At 38.9% G+C, this 22,250-nt stretch overlaps 1 protein-coding gene across 1 annotated transcript; it reads right to left on the minus strand.

Moving 5' to 3' along the window:
* Window positions 1-107: 107 nt before the first annotated feature.
* Window positions 108-19,804, minus strand: arhgef19 (Rho guanine nucleotide exchange factor (GEF) 19). Its single transcript, XM_073823320.1, has 16 exons — window positions 19,285-19,804; window positions 7,422-8,076; window positions 5,726-6,250; window positions 5,449-5,581; window positions 5,286-5,365; window positions 4,966-5,204; window positions 4,711-4,871; window positions 4,476-4,628; window positions 4,265-4,394; window positions 4,039-4,113; window positions 3,864-3,953; window positions 3,318-3,481; window positions 2,999-3,157; window positions 2,756-2,835; window positions 1,413-1,517; window positions 108-1,299 (listed from the first exon to the last, which is right to left on the minus strand). Exons 2-16 carry the CDS (start codon window positions 8,053-8,055, stop codon window positions 1,142-1,144), a joined length of 2,886 nt encoding a protein of 961 aa, XP_073679421.1. The 5' UTR covers window positions 8,056-8,076; window positions 19,285-19,804; the 3' UTR covers window positions 108-1,141.
* Between the last annotated feature and the right edge of the window lie 2,446 nt (window positions 19,805-22,250).

The raw sequence follows: 22,250 nt of genomic DNA on the forward strand, positions 1-22,250 counted from the left end.
GAATCCTGGTTACAGTAAGGTTAACTTTACACATAACCTTTTTTGGGGGGGGGGTATTGGTCTCAGACAGACACTAAAGACACTTTCAGCTAGAATATATGCATTTATTTATTTACAAAGTCACCATGAAGGATTATATTTCAGATGTGATTTAACATGCTCAGGATAGCAGTACTCCACAGAGAAATTGCCCAGAAAATCTGCTTTACCAAAACAACAAATACACAAACAGCAGGTATCGCTGACATAAATAATGGTCATCATTTGAGAAAAAAAAAAAACACTTTTTGTTTTTTATGCCAGTACTATTAAGGAAATGATTATCTACAGAAGACTAGTGGCATAAACTAATATAATCTTTCAAAAGTCCAAAATTTGGTTTCACTAGTAAAAGTAGTGTTTAGCTTTACTGTGTGGCTGTTTGGTGAATCTGCTAATGACAAGACATCTCAGTTTATTTAAGAAGAAGCAAAGTCTTTATAAAACACTTGAGAATGAAATGGCTGCTATGCTACCTAAAACTATCCCATTTAAATGGGATCTTGTTATTTTGCTAAACATTTTAACAGCTGACATATCCAGATTTCATCCACCCACATGGTGAGCCTGGGACAGCTGTATTTTGAGTAGTGTGCATCTGTGGACTGTCAGAAAGCGCTGCACCATATGCTACATGCAGTAACAACATGCATTTCTTCGCAAGCAAGCAGTAGAAGGGAACCAAGGTAATATTGCTTGAAGAGCTACCAATACTTAAAACCTGAAGTGCAAAACTCTTAATTGATTTAGGAGGACTAGGAGCATCAAATACGGAGAAAATCAATAATTAATTCATTAAAAAGAAAATAGCTATGTAAAACTTACATTTAACTAATATTTCTAACAGTTTGCAATGTGATTTATTTACATTTTATTTTCAATTAAATTAATCATTGATTTGTTTTTATGTGCCACTTTTAGTCCTCCGTAGATGCGATGCATACTTTTATTAAGCCTATCTGCAATAAATTTTATTTACTAAAGCTAAAATGTTAGCCATGGAAGTCTGGAATATTCACACAAATTTGCAGTGACTCACAAATTTGCTAAAGCAGATGACGCAACAAGCTTTACTTAAAGCAATGTCCCATACTTCAAGGTCTCAGAGAGTCTCTCCCTCTAATTTTTGTGAGACACATTTGATGCGGATGTTTTCACGGAGGTTTCGCAAACGAGCACTGCGGCTTGTGATCTCCTCCACGTACGTTTTGGGGAACCAGCCCCTCTCTCCATCTGACAACCGGATCCCCTCGACCCACCCTGTGAATTGAAAACATAAAACGGCATTTATCTCTTCTTTTCAGTCCTCCAGCTTCTCTTCTTCAAAGGGAAAAATGGAGGGTAGCCAGTGCAAGGGAAATGATTTTCCTTACCATCACTTGTAATTGTTACAGCTAGAAGGATGTCTGCCTTCTCCAGCGTTAACTCATCATGCTCCTGAGACTGGTAGCTCTTGATGCACTGGACTTGAGATAGATCTGTACAGACAAATGCAGACATTTAAACTTAATGTTTTGTATTTAAACATTGAGACATAAAAATCCATGACATTAAAGAAATAGTTCACCACAAAATTAAAGGATTAGTTTACTTCCAGAATAAAGACTTACTGATTATTTACTCATCCTCATGTAATCCAAGATGTTCATGTCTTTCTTCATTCGCAAAGAAATCAAGGTTTTTGAGGAAAACATTCCAGGATTTTTCTCCATATAGTGGACTCTCGCATTACATAATCACTTTGGAAAGGTCACGCATTTACAAAGCAAACATCAAGTCAAATGCCCTTTAATCAAAATGGATAGAACAACGATTTCAGACAATTTTAAAGTTGGAAGAGAAAATTCAATTTTTCGCCATTTTGAACTGGAGTACTCAGTACCACGTGTCACCTTTCAAACGTTTGTAAATAATAATAATAATAATATTTTAGAAAATCACCAATTGTTTTGCTAGATAAGACCCTTATTCCTCGGTTGGGTTTGTGTAGAGCCCTTTGAAGCTGCATTGAATCTCCAATTTGGACCTTCAGCCCATTGATCCCCATTGAAGTCCACTATTTGGAGAAAAATCCTGGAATGTTCTCCTCAAAAACCTTAATTACTTTTGTGACTGAAGAAAGAAAGGCATGAACATCTTGAATGACATAGGGGTGAGTAATTTATCAGGACATTTTATTGGAAGTGAACTAATCCTAATCCTAGTCATCATTTACTCTTACGTTTGTCTAAACCTGTATGCTGTTATTTTTTGTGTAACACAAAGTATTTTTCATTGTATGTTCCATCTAAAGACACTTTAAAATGTTCTGATTTTGTTCACAGAAGAAATATGGTCATACAGGTTTGGAAAGACATGAGAGTGAGTAAATGATGAGAGAATTTCCATTTTTGGGTGAACTATTCCTTTTAGAGTTGTATTTGAGGCACTCAGTTCACAAGTAAACAGGATATTCTTGAGCAGAGCCGTATATTCCACTTCGTTTTTAATGTTATGTCAGTGAAATAACTGATGACTTTGTATGTCAGGCCCGAACAGTCCAAACTGCTTAGCTTAACATAGCCAAATTTCTGACTTTCATCATAACTTGGCGATTATCCACCTAATGCTACCAGCCATAAATCACTTTTAACATACCATTTAAATAACAGTTTTGAGTTTGAAATGTGGTTAACTCTGAAATACATGACACGAGTGAGACAAAGAAATTACACACCGTCATTCTCATTGGTCTGCTCAATAGCTGTCTTTGGATCGGAGGGAAACATGGCTGTTATCCACCTCTGTTTGCTGCTCCTACATATAAAACAAAATGTTCTTGACTCCGTTTTAAACTTGGTTTTATGCATCCTGTGAGGACATATTTCCTGGTGTGGCTCATTTTCTAGGAACACTCAGATCTATTTGTCAGCAACAGGATTTGGATGTTAATATTTGTGAATGATGTGAATGTCCTCACTCTGTCGGTGACTTGAGTAGAATCTGGTGTTTTAGCTGTTGCCCCTCACATAACTGCAGATAGAAGATGAAGCCTGAGATTCCCTGAAGTTTCTGGCTTAGATCTTTCACCTTGAGGTCTTCAATCTTTGCATGCACAAACACCATGAACTTCCACGTGCTGTGACAGGGTAGAAAAAGCACAGGAACTTAATATCATTGACATTTACACAAGGTTTACAACTGGTTTTACTTCAGGATCCAGATATTTACATTGGACATTAATGGATACACTTGCTAGTTTTCTCATTTTATTTGTCTCCCTTTTTCATTAGACTTACTCCTTCCTTCGGGACAGCAGAAGGCAGTCATTAAACAGGTGAAGGTACACAGGCCGAGTGGTAAGTTTAAACTTAGACCCAGAAATACTCAAATTCTGTGTGTCCACTTCTAGGAGTTCACCATGTTTGACCAGCCAGCGAGACTGAGAGATGAGAGGAAAAATCTAGAATAAAAAAAAAAAACACGCATAAGCTGACAAGCCAGTAATATGTAAACATGTCATGCTCATTCCAACTAAATTTTGAATGCAACTTCCAAAAAACAATTATTTTATATTCTTGATAATTATTGTAAGTATTTGATTACATTTAGACAGATATTTAGTGTGACATTCAGATCCACAAAATGCACCTTTCAGTTACTAACACCTCACTTACGGAAGGAACTAAGTAGTTAAAAATATTTTCCCCCATTTAGACATGTCATATTTTGTGAATGGCACAAAGTAAGCCACCTAAATTAAATATAAAAATGTTTCTTAATGCCCTTGCAAGATTCACAATACATATCTAATTAAACATTAAAAAGAATGCCTAATGTTATACCTTGCCCTCAAAGTGAATTTTCTTGTTTAGATGAATTAGTTCTTCCATCCTCTTCATGGATTGCACACTGGAGTTACATTCCTTTATAATCTAGAGAAACAGACCAGATTTAGTTTTCATTTTCATATTCATGGTTTGTGATCATGTTTTTACTTTCCTCTCCTACTTTACTCACCTTTTTGAGCTCATTAAGTGCTTTGGTGGCAGTGTCCTCATCTCGTGATCCAGGCATTGTTCTCTTTAGGATATTCTATAATGGACACAGGTCATTACCACAAGATAATTTAATTTTGTAAGCTTTGTTCTACCGCTTAATGATAGTTTTCAACTTTGAGGAAAATATAAAAGATGGAGACCGTGCCCTCTATCACTATCACATTTGGAAGTGCATGATGGAATACCTCCACTAGCATTTTGAGGCGTGTGATCCTTTGAAAAGGAAGGATAAGAAATGATGTAAGAGGCAGCCTCTGGCATATTGGGTCCTCTTCCAGGCGGGCAAGGATTCCAGGGAAACGGGGATTCTCTTGCCTAAGAAAACACCACAAAGCAAATGAATAAACCTTTTTAACGGCAATAATGCAATATATGCACATTGAAATGCTGTTGTACAGTAGCCGCTGATAGGTCTGTTCCTGATAGGCTTGATTGGTGACGTAAGGCAGATAAACCCTCCGCAGTGCAGGACAGTGGTCTAGGACAATGTCACACACATCAAAACGCAGAATGTCCCCTTCTAACCTATGCTCCAAATCTTGAAGAAATCTGTGGACATGAGAAGAGTTTACATCTCTGATCTCTGAAGAACCACAAGTGAAAAATTGTAGTTATTCTTATCTTCATTCACCTCTCACTGACTTCCTTTACATCAGGCAATTTGGAGAAGAGCCACTGCCTCTCCTGTGTCCCAAGACACTCACACAGCTCAGGAGACATCATAAAATGGTCAACCGCAATAGACAAGCTGCGTATGTATGAGGCCTCTGACGTCACCAACTCAAACTTGGCCTGAAATGGAAAAAAAAACAAGTAAAGAAAAAGCAAATTGTTTCTTTGTCAGCAAAATGTGCTGGTTGTTTATAAGAAAAAAATGTGGAGTCACCTCCTGCAGTTTACGCTCTTCATTGCTGAAGTTGTCAAGTTGTCCACTGGACCGAACATCAGGAATATCCTGCCAAAGGGAAAAGGCGGAGCCTCGGGATGAGCGGAATGAACTGGATGGGGACAGGTTGCCAGAGGACACAGAGTCTCCTCTTTCTTCATCGGTTCCTGGCTCCGCCCCCTGCTGCCTCTGTATCTCTCTGTTAATAGCAACGTCACTGTATTCCTGATACAAAATCACTGAGTGGAAGAGAGAATGGAAAACTAGTAAATACTTTTAAATACTATCAATCCCCCAGATTTGTTGTTTGTTGGACTTACAGTTTGGCAAGAAGCGTGATAGGCGTTTAGAGCTACTGGGGGGACTGCCTCCATTCTCATCAATGGAAGCCTTTCCCATACTGTGGAAAAAAAATGGTAGAAATGTTAAATCAGAATGTGTTATATTCTACTCGCTACTTTCATTCTCTAGTTTTAGAGCCACCTTTGCTTGGAATTCCTCCTTTGCTGTGGCAAATTACAGTCAGCAGAGGGCAGCGGTGGAGCAGACCCCACCGGACTATGTGGTGCACTGTCACTTGATCCCCCTGAGAAGCGATGTCTGGAGTTGGGTTTGTCTACAAACAGACAAGGGAGGGAGAAGGTATACAAAAGGAATGGAGCAGAAAATATTGCACTGAAGTGTGATAATGACATCACAGCACAAGACTTTCACAAGAAAGTCTTTCATTAGGACTAATCAGTCCTGATGAGTCACTTACAGTCTGAGCTGGGGTTTCCAGACAGGTGGCGGTCCCGGGAGGCCACGCGTGCAGAAAGAGACTTGCCCAGCTTAAGGGTAAAAGAGTTTTTCCTCTGGGAGAGTTGTAGGCGAGAGATGAGCTCAGAGGCAGAGAAGCGCCTGCGCTCATTGTCTGCTGAGCGAGAACGGGGCAGAGGCAGCAAGGTCCCACTGTTAAGGGCAGGGCCTTCCAGAGCTCCACAGTCCTCCAGGCCCAACCTCTGCCTCCCCCCATCATTTACGCCCCCCTCCGATCTGACACCCTCCTGAGGTGGATCTAAGAAAGGTTTTGGAGGAGTTGGTATTTCAAAAAGAGAGAGGTCCTCATCTACCCCTGGGAGAGAGCTGGAACTATGGGATGTGGGTATGGTAGAACCCACCATGCCAAGGCCTCCTTCAACGAATGATTCGAAGGATGTTGGAAGCATGTAATCACACTCTACGCCTGGGCTGTTGACAGATCCATCACTCAGAGTGTCTGGGGAGTATACCCTCATCTTACGCCCTATTAACGACAAGGCATATTGAGTGGAACTATCCGCTATTGTACATTCATCTCTAGTTTTAACAGATGCAATCATAGGCATGTCAGCAGCACATGTTTTGGATGTCTCCCTTATCATACACACCTGATCCAACTCATTAACCTGTTAGTAGAGACTCCCACATCCAAAGTGTGTACTGTGAGCCTCCAGAGACAGGCTTGGAAATCTCTGTCACAGTGTATTAAATCATCTGAAAGAATCTTAGTGTGCTATTAAAGGAATAGTTCACTCCAGAATTTAAATTTCCTGATAATTTACTTACCCCTATGTCATCCAAGATGTTCATGGCTTTCTTTCTTCAGTCGAAAAGAAATTAAGGTTTTTGAGGAAAACATTCTAGAATTTTTCTAGTGGATTCAATGGGGATTACTGGGTTGAAGGTCCAAACTGCAGTTTCTCTGCATGATTCCAGCCGATGAATAAGGGCCCTATATAGCGAAACAATTGGTCATTTTCCAAAAAAAAAATAATAACTTATACTTTTTAACCACAAATGCTCATCTTGCACTAGTTCTGTCCACGACTTCAAGCATTACGTAGTAACACTGGAAAGGTCACACGTGACGTAGTGACCCAGTGTTTGCAAAGCAAACAAGAAACAAAACAACGATGGCGAACGATTTTGAAGTTTAAGGAGAAAATGAGATGGCGTTTTTCACCCTACCCTATGTTTTTGAACCGGAATACACAGACAAAGAATTAACCACACGTGATATTTGCAATGTGATTATGAAATGCGTGAAGTCGTAGGCGCACATCGCAGAGCTACTGCAAGACAAGCATTTGGCGATCAGTTCGCTAGATAAGACCTTCATTCCTTGGCTGGGATTGTGTAGAGCCCATTTTGGACCTTCAACCCGTTAGACACCATTGAAGTACACTATTTAAAGAAAAATCCTGGAATTTTCTACTCACGAAAGAAAGACATGAACATCTTGAATGACATGGGGTTGAGTAAATCATCAGGAAATTTTAATTCAGGAGTGAACTAATCCTTTAAGGATTGCACTAAGCAGAATCATCTCTCAGAAAGCTCTTGCACAGTTTCAAGAGTGGTGACAGCAACTCTGTATTGTGACAAACTATTTGTTGTTTAAAGCAGGAATGTAAGAACAATGTGTCAAGACTTACTTATGGACTTCTCCTTTATGCATCCCAAAGAGGTGCGTCTTTGAGGGCGAAATGGCTCCAGACCCTGGAACTCTAAGGGGGAAGAGGGGGAGCTCAGCTGCTGGGACTCCAAAGAGTTCCTGTTCTCAGGTGCATATGTAGGTGACAGAGGCAAAAACAAGTCTCGAGAGCTGAGAACCTTAACCCTTGGTTCAGGGTTTTCATATACTGTTTCAGGGAAGGCAGTAATGGGTGTCCATGTCTGCTCCTGAACCCCTTCCACATTATTACTATCCTGGGTCAAATAATTGTCCAGTGCTGTGTCTGTACTCCCATTCTTGGCAAAATCAGATGGACCACTTCCATTGCATCTGACAGGCTTGGAGCAAAGAGAGGAACTACAGCTTTCCAGTGTGCGTGATTGGAAACCATTAACGCTTGGCTGTTGAAGGTCAATGAAGGCCAACGTCTCTTGCTGACACACGGCAATGTGTTGATGCTGTCGCAGGAGAGGCCTACCTTCCCCAGAATCACTCAGAGCCTGGGTCTCAACTGAGCCTGGGAACCACATGTCAGAGCTCTCGCCTCTGCAATGGAACGCTTGGAGGTGAGGCTGGAAATCAAGGAGAGGAGAGAATCCATAGCCGGGGAGCATGGTTCAGGAGGCACATGGGTACTGCAAAACAGACAAAAAATGTAAGGTATTATAACTTAAGTACCCACATAACTATTCTCTTAAGAGTCACTGCATCTCCAAATTTGAGCATAGTGGAGTATATCCCTCCGGCCAATGTTTTTCTTGTGCCAGCACAGATTTATGCTCGGTAAAGCTTGGCTCATCTCTGCAGTTCTTAGTGGATTTGGTGTTCCAGTGGGTAAAGTTAAGTCTCTCTGAACAGGCTCTGCTCTTCCCCCCGTGGCAGACTTGGCTCAGCCGCCGCCACTGCATCTTCCTGTTCTAATTAAAGAGCGCAGCATGCAGTCTTCATCCTCTATACTTATCTACATCATTTACAGCTGGATCCCCTGTTTCTGTAGTGCAGCTTCTGCATGAAGACGTCAAGCCAGTGACATGAGGACACTCCGATCTCTCCAACTATGATAATGGGTAAGTGTCTAGTCTTGCTAGAAGCTTATACCTGAGATGGAATGCTTCATGAAAAAGACCCTGACTGAGAAGGTCATCTTGGAAGAGTTTTTTTCGTACATATTTCTCATGTTTCCAAACAGCTCTCTATTTACCCAAACAAATCTGGGTCATGGGAGAAGCAATGCTTATTAGTATTCAGTGTCTTGCCCTGAGGGACAGGCAAGCCTGAGATAGCTTGAGCTATGACATTTCCTGGGCTATTAAAGCAATGAAGGCTCAGCACTGTCAGTGCTGCTGACCCACATGTGCCTTATTCACTGACCCATGAAATAAAGAGAGATGTTTTCTAAACTTGGAGATTAAATCCACCCATGGATGCTAGTTGGGTTGCCCTAAACTTAACATTACATGCAATTTAGGTGTCAGTTTAGTTTTGAAACCATCTATTCATAATCTTTTAACCCTCAAACAATATCTATAGTACATCTATTTTTTTGAGGACACAAAAGACCCCAAGTCTCCCTCATCTCAATTTCCCTTTTAAAGCTGAATGTACACAGCTAAATGCAACTGCATGATTCAACATGATCCACAAGCAAACATACTCACAAAAACACAATCTGACCCTCTGTGCTGATAAAAACTATACCCACATCTGTACAACAAACGCACAGCACAAATGGTAACCTGTTCCCTACTTTAAACAAAGGTCCCTTTATTTCTCCAGAGAGAGAATGCAGTTAGGTGCACAGGAGATGTGAGATTTAAGGAACGAATCTGGATTCTTACATGCACACACAGAAATAAAAGTAAAAAAAAAAGTTGGTATTCTTTGTTTAATGTCTTTATGATCTATAATCAAATATATTTACTTTATTTCTTCCTTTGAAATGATTTTTTTATTTCGGTTTTTCTTGCTGAATATCCAAATCATACAAGCAAAACTTGGGAACCGTAACTGTAGAGTCTTTTACTGCGCTACATAAATTAAATGTACTGTGCAAATAGCAGGAGTAAATGTTGTGCATAGCTATTACTATAACACAAATTTAATAATACACTACATTATAGCCCATTACAATACAGCTATTCCATACATTCAGTTTGATGTCTTTCCCATTTGACAATATTTAGTAAACTCCACCATGTAATTTTCCATGTCCTCAACATGTTATTTCCTTATGTTTTGGTCTTTGTTGTATACAATCTCCCTTGTAATTTTGGAGGGTTCCTGTAAGTCAGGGCGTCAACAAAGTAAATGAATAGAAAACTGCCATCTTCATCATTGTAGCTACAGTGTATGATTAAAGAAAACAATGGTGCAAAAGCCTATGGAGGCTGTTAGGAGCTACACGAATCCATAAATATGTACTAAAACATATTCAGTAATGTCAACAATAATAATATACTGTATATACATTTTTAAATGACTGTACACAATTTGTGAAGTCACAATAAAAAAAGACCACAAATAACCTTTCCCCTCTTAATTTCTAGAATTTTTTTGCTTGTTTGAGCACAGGGTCTGACAGTCTGGTGTCATAGGCTTGTGTTTGTATGTTATATTGCTCTGAAGCAGGCTGACACTGCTGGTCTAATTGGCCTGCGACAGAGAGCCCAGATCTAGATCTTTCAGCAGCTGTTCTGGCTTTATTTATGCATCATTACTTCATCAAAACAATTTAACATATTTTATGATTTTTTTTCTTAGAAATGTGAGATGTAACCTTGCAATTGCAAGTTATAAAGTCAGAAGTGGGTGATACAAACTCGTAATTCTGACCTTTTTTTTTTTTTTTTTTTTTACTCACGATATAACCTCGCAATTCTGCCTTTTTTCAGAATTTGGTGATACAAAATTGCAATTCTGACTTTTTTCTCAAAAATGTGAGATATAACCTCACAATTGCAAGTTATAAAGTCAGAATTGGGTGATGCAAACTCACAGTTTTGACTTTTTTCTCAGAAATGTGAGATATAACCTTGAATTTGTGAATTATAAAGTCAGAATTGGGTGATACAAACTCGCAATTCTGACTTTTTTCTCAGAATTGTGAGATATAACCTTGCAAGTTATAGTCAAAATTGGGTAATACAAACTCACAATTTTGACGTCTCAAAAATGTGAGATACAGCCTCGCAATTGCGAGTTATAAAGTCAGCATTGAGTAATAAAATATTGCGATTCTGACTTTTTTTTCTCAGTATTGATAAACTATTAGATATAAACAATTGTGAGAGAGTTGCGATACCATTTTTTTTATTCAGTGGCGAAAATGGCCATCCATAGATTATTTCATTGTAGAGATTATGTATAGAAATTTCAATTCTGGTGGGGTAAGTGAGGACATGTGGAGGTAAAGAACACTTCTTTGTTTGTGTTTGGTGTGGGGCCTGATCCCTCAAAGCGCCTGAGGCCTTCCTCCACCTACTCCATCAAGACAGACACCGCAATCCCTTTGCACATTCACAAAGCATTGACATTGCCCTCAAACCCTCTCAACCCCAACACAACAGAGAGAGAGTGCAAGAGAAGCCCATGGGTGTAACAATGCCTGGTTTAAGGTATTACTCTGACAAGCTGAGCTTCTTTAGACCACCTTGAACCCCATGGTCTCGTCTCAAAGAAAAATGTTACCACATCTTTAGGACATCTGTGCACTCACCTTCTTTCAACATTAACACCTTCTCTACTAGACACACCCAGTCAAATACAGGAGTGTTATGCACACAAGCAGTGTGGAAACAAAGAACCATTATTAGATTTACCATCTATAGGATATTTAAGCGGGTACCAAATTGCTTCACATTTACCAAAGTCCAGCCTATGTTTGGTTTTGGCACTTGTTCAGGCGATCACTAAAATATCAGCGCTTTCAAATGTTCATTTAATAGACAATTTACAACAGGGCCTTTACATTATTTTTTGATCTACAAATGAACAAATATTCCAAAAAGCATCAAGTAAAAAAAAAGGTTAAACTAATAGATGTTCTTTGTGTTATTTTGAGCAATTCCTTAGTACATGTTATTCCAAAGACAATAGTTTGTCTTTTTAATCTTCAAATCAAAACATAACTTACTCTTTTTCTGAAAATATTTTGCTTGTCCGCCGACGTTACCTACTGGATGTTAAACAATAGCAAAATAAGTATTTGGGCATTCGGTCAGTCTCCATTCTGGTGCGTAACTCCCACGTTTGGAGATCCAATCAATTCCCAATAGATAAAATCAAGTCCCGCCCTACAGTTTACACTTGGAAATACATCAGTAAAACGGATTGCAACCATCTTTTTGTCAGGTCACGGTTATCATGATTTACAACTAAAATTGCAGGACGCGCACTAACCCTGCTGATGCTTGCCAGATTTATACAGTTCAATCAGTTCTTTGACGTGCCGTTAAATTAGTCGCATTGCGAAGATGACCTACTTTTACCGCTCCAATCACGTCATACTCATTTACACTCAACTTCCTGTTTTCTTTCACTCACTGCTTGGTAGGTGAACTGAGTCAGGCGAACGCTCCCCCTCCCTCTGCTTTATTATATGGACAGGTAAAGACTAGTCACTCAGAGCAGCTTGTTTTGAAATGTGATCGCTACACTGCCTACACCGTGAGATTGACCATGCAGCAGACAGTAATCGGTGTTTGTGGCATTTTAACATACAGATATAACAATTTTAATGCAAGAGTGGTGCAGTTTTTTAAAATGCAAAAAATAATACTAAAATGAAATATAGTTAATGCATAAATTTTATTTAAACTTTACACTTAAAATTTGGAAAGTTGCCACACACTACCTGCATTGCTGCAGGATTTTCTCTGAGAGACTATTCAGGTCAAGCCATGTAATAAAACTCACACAAATTGTTTTATTCACATTAGGTCCAAGCCAACCGAGCGTCTGTAAAGCCTGCGGCCTGCGTAGCTAAACAGGTGTGCGCAGAGCCAAAGAAAGGCCTTTTACACATACCTGCAGGGCTTGGCTTTTTCAGGATCACTTTTCATAGACAAACACAAACATGCACACCATGCAAAAAAACAAAACTCATCCACACTTGCACTGACACACTTTTCAAGCACGAAGTACACAAATGTGTTTAGATAGGCATTCCTCCTGTCATTAAGAGTTTAATAGCTTTTTAAAGACAAACGTTCTTGTGTTTTGAAACCATAAACTTCAAAAAGTTCCTTCAAGGGACAAATAAAAAGTGGTAGTGCCTTCCAACACATTACAGCAATCATAACCTATTTCTTTTATAGTATAGTCTAGCCGTTTGTTAAAAGCAAAATGAGGACACAATAAAAATGGTTAACCATTAAGCCTTTTGTGAGCCGAAGAAAAGCAAGTTCATTATCATGGTCGACCCCCAACTCGCAATAAAGATCTCTGACACTTTCCACATTCCCCAAATAACTGCGCTTCTGTCATTCCACTTAAATTGCCCAGTAAGCTGTACCCGAGTACAAACAAAGAGTCTCGTCTGTCTGAGCTCACGCAACAAGAACAGGCCTTATTTGTGTGTCTGCATCCTATCTGTGCTGACCATTGGGGGAGGCACTAATAGCGTGCAGTCACACAAACAAGGTCTGTTCTTATTGCTCCCCAAACCTCCTCCGTCACCATCTGTTCATTCTGCAGGTGAGCTCTGCTGTTTTTTCAGCTCTTACAAGCCCTTTAAGGCCGGTGAGACTAACAGTTGAGTGAAGGGGCTTTAGATACCCATTCCTATCTATCCCGAGTGGCCCTGTTGACCTGAATTCAGCAAGCTAAATGAGGATAAGTGAGGAGAAAACGTTCTTGCATGCTAAGATCGAGGACGGCGCGTTACTGGGTGTGGCGTGGCGTCTTTTTTCCCCAGACTGCAACTTTGGTACATGTAGGTGCAGATACAGAATCAGCATGTTGCCTTCAACTGACAGGTGATGGGGCAGGTGCTCTGTATGCAGGACAGACCATGGGTGGGTGGGAGGGAGGGGGAGGAGTTCGAGTTTGCATTACAGTGTAAAATAACTGTAAATCAGTCTCGGGAAATTGCATGCATTACCCTTAAGGGATAGTTCACCCAGAAATTTTGTAATTAATTACTCGCCCTTATATTGTCCCAAACCTGTAAGACATTAGTTCATCTTCAGAACACAAATTAAGATATTTTTGAAGAAATCCAAGCGCTTTCTGACCCTGCTTAGACGGCAACGCAACTACCATGTTCAAGGCCCAGAAAGGTAGTAAGGACATTGTTAAAATAGTCCATGTGACCTCAGTGGTTTAACCATAATGTTATGAAACTACAAGAATACTTCTTGTGCGCAAATAAAATGAAAATAATGACTTTATTCAACAATTTCTTCTCTTCCGTGTCAGTCTTTGACACACATTTAGAAGAGCAGAAGAAGTCAAACAATACAAATAACTATTCCTGACATGATAGTGACACAAAGTACTGTGGTTGTACCATGGAGACTGGATACCAGGGAAACCATGATGCCGAATGATTACCATTATCAGTTAACTGGACATGTGGGTCAATGGCATATAAAGATTGTCCACGATAAAGGAGACTAAAATGTCATATGGTGCAACCATCAAGTAAAAAGTAACATTTTCAGTTAAAAAAAAAAAAAAATTTCTTACAATGTGTCCTAACTACACGCGACACAACAAGATTCCAGCGACAAAATAAACAATCTAGCTGTCCACATCAAACGCAACAGTGCGACATGACAGAATCACTCATATATCACAGCCATTCAGAAAAGCGCAGAAGTGCACTGCACTCCTAACGAAATGGACAAGTATATAATCTAATTCATAAATATTAAACATTTTTAACATAATTAAATTAACATTATACTGAGTGACTGATTTGTCATGGAAAACACTTGTTGGTTCGCATTGAGTTTGCTTAAATTTATTTTCATGATTTGAGGTATATGATCTATTATTGATTTTAGTATGGCTATAAATGTCACGCAATATGATATTCAAACTCACATTAGACACTTTTAATATTTAATCAAGCACATAATTAGTACCCGAGATTATAATTGTTATAGTTTGTATGTTGTTGTTATAACATTATAAAAGTGTATAAATCACTTGTTTTTCTAAAGAAACATTGTCTAACGGTGACACCAGCAGGTAAAGTTGATGAGAATGAATAGGGGAAAGTCGTGTGAGAGGAGGCAATGCCTTCATCACAGTATGATTGGATATGACTGGTTATGCTTGGGCCGCGATTGGTTAATGCAGTGATTCTCAACTCCAGTCCTCAAGGCCCACTGCTTTGCACATTTTGTATGTTTCTGAATCTGACACACTCAGTTTAGTTCATGGATCTTTCTCCTAATGAGCTGATGATCTGAATCAGGTGTGTTAAACGAGGGAAAATGTGCAGAGCAGTGGGCCCCGAGGACTGGAGTTGAGAATCACTGGGTTAATGCGATAAATCCCGCTCCTCGTGTTTGTGCGCGTTTTTAGTGCGTAATCATCTTGGTGAAATTTAGAGTACATCTCAATGTCTGTGACCAGTATTTACAGAGCTTTGATGACCTTTCAATGAGCCGAAAATTACAAAAATAGTTAATCGTTAACTTTTAACATCACAGATATGTACTCAAGTCATTCTATGTATAAACTGCAATTTTATTATTTGCATCTTGTCGTTGACCCTAAAGAGTAAAAACAGTGTATTTTCCTCATACACATACCAGTTTAGTTGTTTTCTTACCAAACATGCCGTGCCATCTATTGCGCCCTCCAACTGTTCTTATCTCTACCAGCATATATGAGCGATCCAGACCCGCTGAGAACTATGAGAATGTAATGAGTCATACAAACACACACATAGACTGGCACGGCCAAGCTGGAGGAGTGGCAAGCCGCAGGTTACGATAGACATTCCTAGGGTCTGGCCGCCCCCACTGTCTCTCTGATGTTCATATCTGCCAACATGTGAACTTGAGCAAAGCACCATCTAACCACACCCTGTGGGATCCATCCATGCTCAAACACACATCCTAAAAGCTCACCCCTCTTACAAATTCAGTGTCTTCATGGGTCTTTAATCATAGATGTCAATGGAGATGAAGGAAGAGTTTCACAGACAATTCATAAAGGTTACCAAGTCCATCCACCTGATCTCACTCCATTCAAAAAGCACCCATATTTGAGGGCTATAATCACTCTAATACCAAAAGGATATCTCTTACAAGTCCACTGGTATTACGCAGCAAATGCAGACAATGGTTTGTGAGGCTATACAGGATGAGAATGAATAAGGCAGGGAGATTTTATTGTGACATGATACTTTTTTTGTTTACCCCACACATCCTCATCTGGCCATTCACTCATGACTCAAAAAGGATCTCAATTTCCAGACAAATGACCTAAACTCAAATAGTATGAAGCCAATTTAAGCTCCAAGGTTTCTGCTTTTTAATAATTTTGTCTGGGTAGCCAGGATAATTGCTATTCCCGCACAGCAATGTAGAGGAAAACATAAAGCCTTCCATCAGACAGGTGCAAGGTCATAAAGAGGACGTCGCACCCTCCCACTCAGAAAGAAAAGAAAACACTCTCCAAAACACATGCTGCACACATGGCATGGAACTATCAGTCTATATGACAACTTACAGACAACTAAGTCACATTAATGATGATGCAACAGCACTCTTATGAATGATCATATGGTCCAGAGTTATGACAGCTGAGTAAAGAATCAAGCAAGCAGACAGATCTCCTATTTAAAAACAGATGTAGACAGACTATTGATTTTACTGGAAGAACTGCCATGGTATTTTCATAATTCCCATCAGTGTTGTTACTGTAAACTTATTGTTAACTTAAAACCTAAAAAAATATTAAAACTGCATTCTGTGACACAAAAACAGTAAAATTTATAAAATTAAAGCGGACATGACACTCGCTGTGAGAAGTACTGAAAACGGAGTGATACAAACGGTTAAACTCTTATCATTAGAACATTGCACACTTCTCACCCAATCAGATTTGAGGACCAGAAAGAACCGTTTAAGAACTGGAAATATATATATAATGTTCTTTTTCCAGGAAATATATATGTATATCTTCCAGGAAAAAACCCTCCTATTAAATTACACTAAAATAATAATAAACCCTATCAGTATGATCTCAGATATCTCATCGAACTCTTTCAAAACAAAACAAAAAAAAAATTATCTGGACTTTGATATCCACAATTATTTTATAGTTTTATACTATTTTACTGCACATCAACAATGATCTCATTTGTGTCAAGAAATTGATATGGAAGTTAATATGTAAATGACAAATAACCGGGAACTTAATCAATGCAACATCAATGCATATTTTCATTCCTATGTTCTTACACAATTCACTGCATATATGTGCAACCAGGACACAAAACCTGGGGTAGAGGGGTATTTTTTAGTTGAGATTTACAATAAAGATGAAAGATTTAGAATAAATAAAATAAGCTTTCTATTAATGTATGGTTTGGTAGGACAGGACAATGCTTGGCTGAGATGCAACTATTTGAAAATCTGGAATCTAAGGGTTAAAAAAAAAATCTTGAGAAAATCACCTTTAATGTTGTCCAAATTAAGTTCTTAGCAATGCATATTACTAATCAAAAATTAAGTTTTAATATATTTACAGCAGAAAATTTACAAAATATCTTCATGGAACATGATCTTTACTTAATATCCTAATGTTTTTTGCCATAAAAGAAAAATTGGTAATAGCAATAATTTGACCCATACAATGAATTTTTGGCTATTGCTACAAATATACTAATGCTAGTTCAGACTGGTTTTGTGCTCCACAGTTACATATAAGCATTTTATAATCAACAGTTTATATATATGCAAAAACCAGCAAAAAGGAGAGATGCATGAGGAAAACTTGACCAGCACAAAGCCCCACAAAAAAGACCTTTCTATATTGCTTCACACAGTAAAGCACCCTGACATTCAGTTCATGAGTGCTGCTGCCATCTATCCATGTGCAGTTCTTTTACAGCGTGTTCCAGACATGCAGTCACCTGCCCTTCACATCAACAGAAGCTCACACATGCACACACTTACCATCTCTGCTCCCTGCAGCAGTCGAATATTCAGGGCTTATATCCTGCTCAATCTATCGCACTATTATGCATGCAACATTAAGTAGCTTGCAAGCGTTCGGTAGCACAAGCATATTTGCATCTGATTTGATGTCTGTTAGCAGGGCCGGAGGGCAGTGTTTCTGCTTGCTCTACCAGGATTTTATAAACTGGACCATAGCCCAGGCGTATCATGAGATTTGTCCATGCAGGTGATGAGTGGCAAATCAAAACATTATACTCCATGCATTAACTTCTGTTCAAGCAAGAGAAAAAATGTCTGGCAGTACAACACACTAAGACAGATATAAATGATAAATAGTTTAAAGACCTTAAACATTCACAGCGTCACGGAGTAAACGGAAAGCAGTCATAATTCTGTTTGCAGCACCATTACAATGCTGAAAAGTAACAATAGGCAAAATAAAGCTTCAGCTACTTTTTTAAACATGTACACTCTTAAAAATAAAGCTTCTTTATTGGCATCGATGGTTCCATGAAGAGCCTTGAACATCCACAAAACCTTTCAAATGCAGAAAAGGTCCTTATACTGGAAGAGAAGTCTTTAGGCTTTTTAAAATTGAGTATATTTGTAGCAATAGGTCAAAATTATAAAATTTTCTTTTATGCCTAAAAGCAGGAGATTAAGTGGTCATGTTTCATGAAGATATTTTTTTAAATTTCCAACTGTAAATATATCAAAACTTAATTGATTAGTAATATGCTAAAAACTTATTCTTGGACAACTTTAAAGGCGATTTTATCAATATTTAGATTTTGTTTGCACTCTCAGATTCCAGATTTTAACAAACCAAACATCAATGGAAAGCTTATTTATGAAGCTTTTAGATAATTTATAAATGTCCGTTTCAAAAATTTTACCCTTACGACTGGTTTTGTTTTCCAGAATCACAAATGTTCTTCAAAGTAGTTCTTTTAAGAACTCTGAACTGAAAGGTTATTTGGGGAACCAAATATTGTTCTTTTATGGCATCACCACAAAAACAACCCTTTGCAGCTTTGACTATTTTCATATAAACAATTTGAGTGAACGTGAATTGAAAAACTGATATGAATTTCATACTTTCTTAGTATGACAGCAGCACACAAGCTGCATGAAGTCAACAGGTTTGTGTTAATTAAACCTGATATTCATGTTCTTCAGCATGACTTAGGATCCAAACAGAATCTTGAGCTTCAGTTGAAGCAAGAACATCTGTCTGTACAAAGTAGTACATGATCAATGCTATAAATGAACAAATAGTTCAGAATCTGAAAAAATTCTGAAAACTTCAAAATCCTGAAACTCCTAAATTCCAGATTTTCAGTGTGGTCTCAGACTGTTGGTCCATTGCATTTATAAAGCTAGTGTAACACAAAACACACAGTTTTCCCCCAGAACATCATCTACGCTCTTAAAAATAAAGATGTGTTTGCAGTGATGCCATAAAACAACAATTGTTGGTTCCCCAAAGAACCTTTTACTGAACAGTTCCTAAATAAACCATTTTGAAGAATATTCAAAAAATCTAAGGAACCTTTTGCTGACTATAAAGAACCTTTTCTGTACTCAAAAGGTTCTGTAGATGTCTTCATAGAACCATTGATGACAATAAAGAACCTTTATTTTTAAGAGTGTAAAATGCAACAGATCTCCACAGATTTAGATGTATAAAGCAAGCAGTACCTCATTTGTATTAGTGGACTGTGGGCTGGATAGGGTCCAGCTCCAGTGTGCAAATCCAAGTCATCCAGGATTGTGGCTGAGGTGTTATAGTGTCCATGACTGCCTTGTGTTCCTCTCGGCTACTTTGTTTCCCCCTCAGCTGCACTTTAAACTCAAGTCTACAATGCTGCAGCTTGAGCCCAGATGATCCAAGTGTTCTCTTCAATCCCCTTCACACACAAAATACAGTTGACAACAGACAAACAAAACCCTACTGTTCTAGCTACTCAAAAACACAGATTTCTCTTCCATATCGTTCCTTTTTCCTCATATTTCCTCCTCTCTCCAGCAACAAATGAAGAGAGACATTTGTCCTCCTCTCTCGCGCTGTCTCTGGCTCCCTCTTGCACTTATTTATGGTTTTATTTCTAACACCTGCCAGCAGAGGAAAAGGAGAGAGGCGCAAGCTGTCGTCTGGTTCAGAGGAGAGTCCTTCCTGCCAAGGAGGGAGAAAGAGCATGAGTGTGTGTGTAGGTCTGGATTCCTGTGTGTCAACAGCAGTACTTTGCAAGTGGATAGCAGGCGGTCGGTTAGGAGGGTTAGTTTGGTGGGGGCGTGAGATAGAGGGTGGGAAGAAGACTGTATACGAATATCCCTTCATGCATGCGAGTGTGTGCATGTGTGTGTGTGTGTGTGTGTGTGTGTGTGTGTATAATTAGGTAAGTATCAGTTTGAAGATAGCAGGTAGCTGAGAGGGCATGCCGAAACTTACTCAGATATGCTCTTTAAATCTTCTTTAACTCCTCTCGCTTTTGCACACCTCATTTATTCGCTTTAGAAGAACTGAAAGAGTCAGTTTATCAAGCAAGCAAGCACGTGTGAAAGTCTAAAAGATCGGCAAAAAAACATTTGTAAACAAAACCTATTCATGTTAATCTCTAGTCACTTTTTGATGTATTTGCATTGAGAAATGAGTTTATTCAGGAGCGCTCTAAGCAACAGGCTGTTCTGGGTCACTCCTGCAAGTGATAAAAAACATGGAGTCCGTTATTAATATGCAAAGTGCTGCTGTCCACGTTGCATACTTTAGTACCTTGACATGTACCAACCAACCCTTCCTGCAGGCTGAACAGCATAGGAACGCACAGCAATCATAACAATCAAAAAATGAAGGAGTGAGAGAGAGAAGGAAAAAAAAAAAGTCTCAGAGCCTGAGGCGATGGAGATTCTTTTTCATTTTTTGAGTGGGTGGGTGGGGTTAGAGACAAATCATTATCAGAACACCTGTCTGCTTCTGACTTTAATAAATCAGAGTTGCCTGATCCATCCATTCCACTAAAAAGTTGGGTGCATTTTTGGTTGGTGAAGGGTTTCAAAGGGGCAGGTTGCTCGCACAAAGCTCGCTGGTTTGATCGAATTAAGTGGAATGTGAGAAGCAGAGATCTTCTGCAGAAAGCAGAGCTGAAAAGTAGGGCAGAAGTTGCCTACATGGACGTGTTAACCAAAGATTAAGGATCTGAGGCGTTTGCCAGCTGGCATTGGCTCTCGGCTCTGGAACACAGAACTTCAGTGGCTTAGTATTAGTGTTGTCTTGTTCACCTTTCTAACTTGTTCAAGCATATCATTTTCATCCTTGTTCAAGCCAACCATTTTTGCACAATTAGGCATTGTTCGACAGGACAGGAGGAACTAGGAATTAAAAAGGGTAGTTTGGCCAAAATAATCACATTCTGGGATCAGTTACTCCACCTAATGTTGTTCCAAACTGGACTCTTTTTTTCTATACAAACGGAGATGTTTGGAAGTATGTTCAAACTGCTGTTTTCTATACAATTCCAACCTGGTCGCTTAACGAAAATGTACCCCTTGGAATTTTTTCACAAGATGTGCAATACGAACCACCATGTACACTTTGTGACATATTCAATGTGAAATGTCCACTGGGTGGTGCTAAAAAGAGTGTTAGTTTTTCCCCCGGAACAGATAGACGTACATATGGTACGTTTTATGTGACGTTGGCTTTATACGCGTCACCGCAGTTCTGACTTGAAATGTCCGCTGAGTGGCACTATAAATCTAATTCTCAGTGATGTTTTAAAATGGTGTACTATCAGCGCTAAACCTACCTGAAAGAATGATGAGAAGCGAATGTGACGTAAAAACGCAAATTGCAAGCATGCCGTTTTAGCTTGTTTTTCAATCTCTCATCTTTCAGCTCTTTCATCGTGAGTCATTTTTTTACAAGATTCGTACCCAAGGATTTCGCATCTTAAGTCCAATTCTGTGCCGGCTGAGCTACCGAGCAAGCTTGTTACATCCGGAAAGCGAAACATAAGAAGCTGTAATCATAACTGCGTACGAAAACGATTGCAGGTGCTTGCTGTTTTACCGCCTCTAGTGTTCATATCTGTTGGAAACTGCAGTGTATATTGGTACGTATTTCGCAGAAAGTTCCCAGAGGTACATTTTCATTATAAGACCAGGTAGGAAAATTCTGTCATTAATAATTCGCTCTTATGTCATTCCAAATATCTTATTTGGTGTTTTAAAGATGAACAAAGGTCTTACGGGTTTGGAACCACATAAGGGTGAGTAATTAATGACAGAATTTTCATTTTTAGGTGAACTATCTCTTTAAGAAAGGCTGCAAAATTAATAATAATTTTAAAAAAATCTAAATCAAAAACTATGAGCAGCTCATGATCCAGTGATTCTAGCTGATTGGTTTGCAGGAAATGCTGGTCCACACAAACTCATCTTTGTAAGCACTATTTGGCTTGGTTATGATGTGCATTTAAGAATGCAACATGCACCAAAAATATTTCCAAATATGTAATGTGAAGCGCTCTTAAGCCTGTTTTTTTAAGACATGGTCATATAATCACAGTTTTTTTTTTTTTTTGCCAAATTTTGCAGCCCTACAAACAAGCACAGCAAACCTTGAGCATTAAAAAAAAGTAGGCATGTTGAATTTCAATTACTTTTTT

Source organism: Garra rufa, chromosome 18, assembly GCF_049309525.1.
Source record: "Garra rufa chromosome 18, GarRuf1.0, whole genome shotgun sequence".
In the NCBI taxonomy this organism is placed as follows: domain Eukaryota; kingdom Metazoa; phylum Chordata; class Actinopteri; order Cypriniformes; family Cyprinidae; genus Garra; species Garra rufa.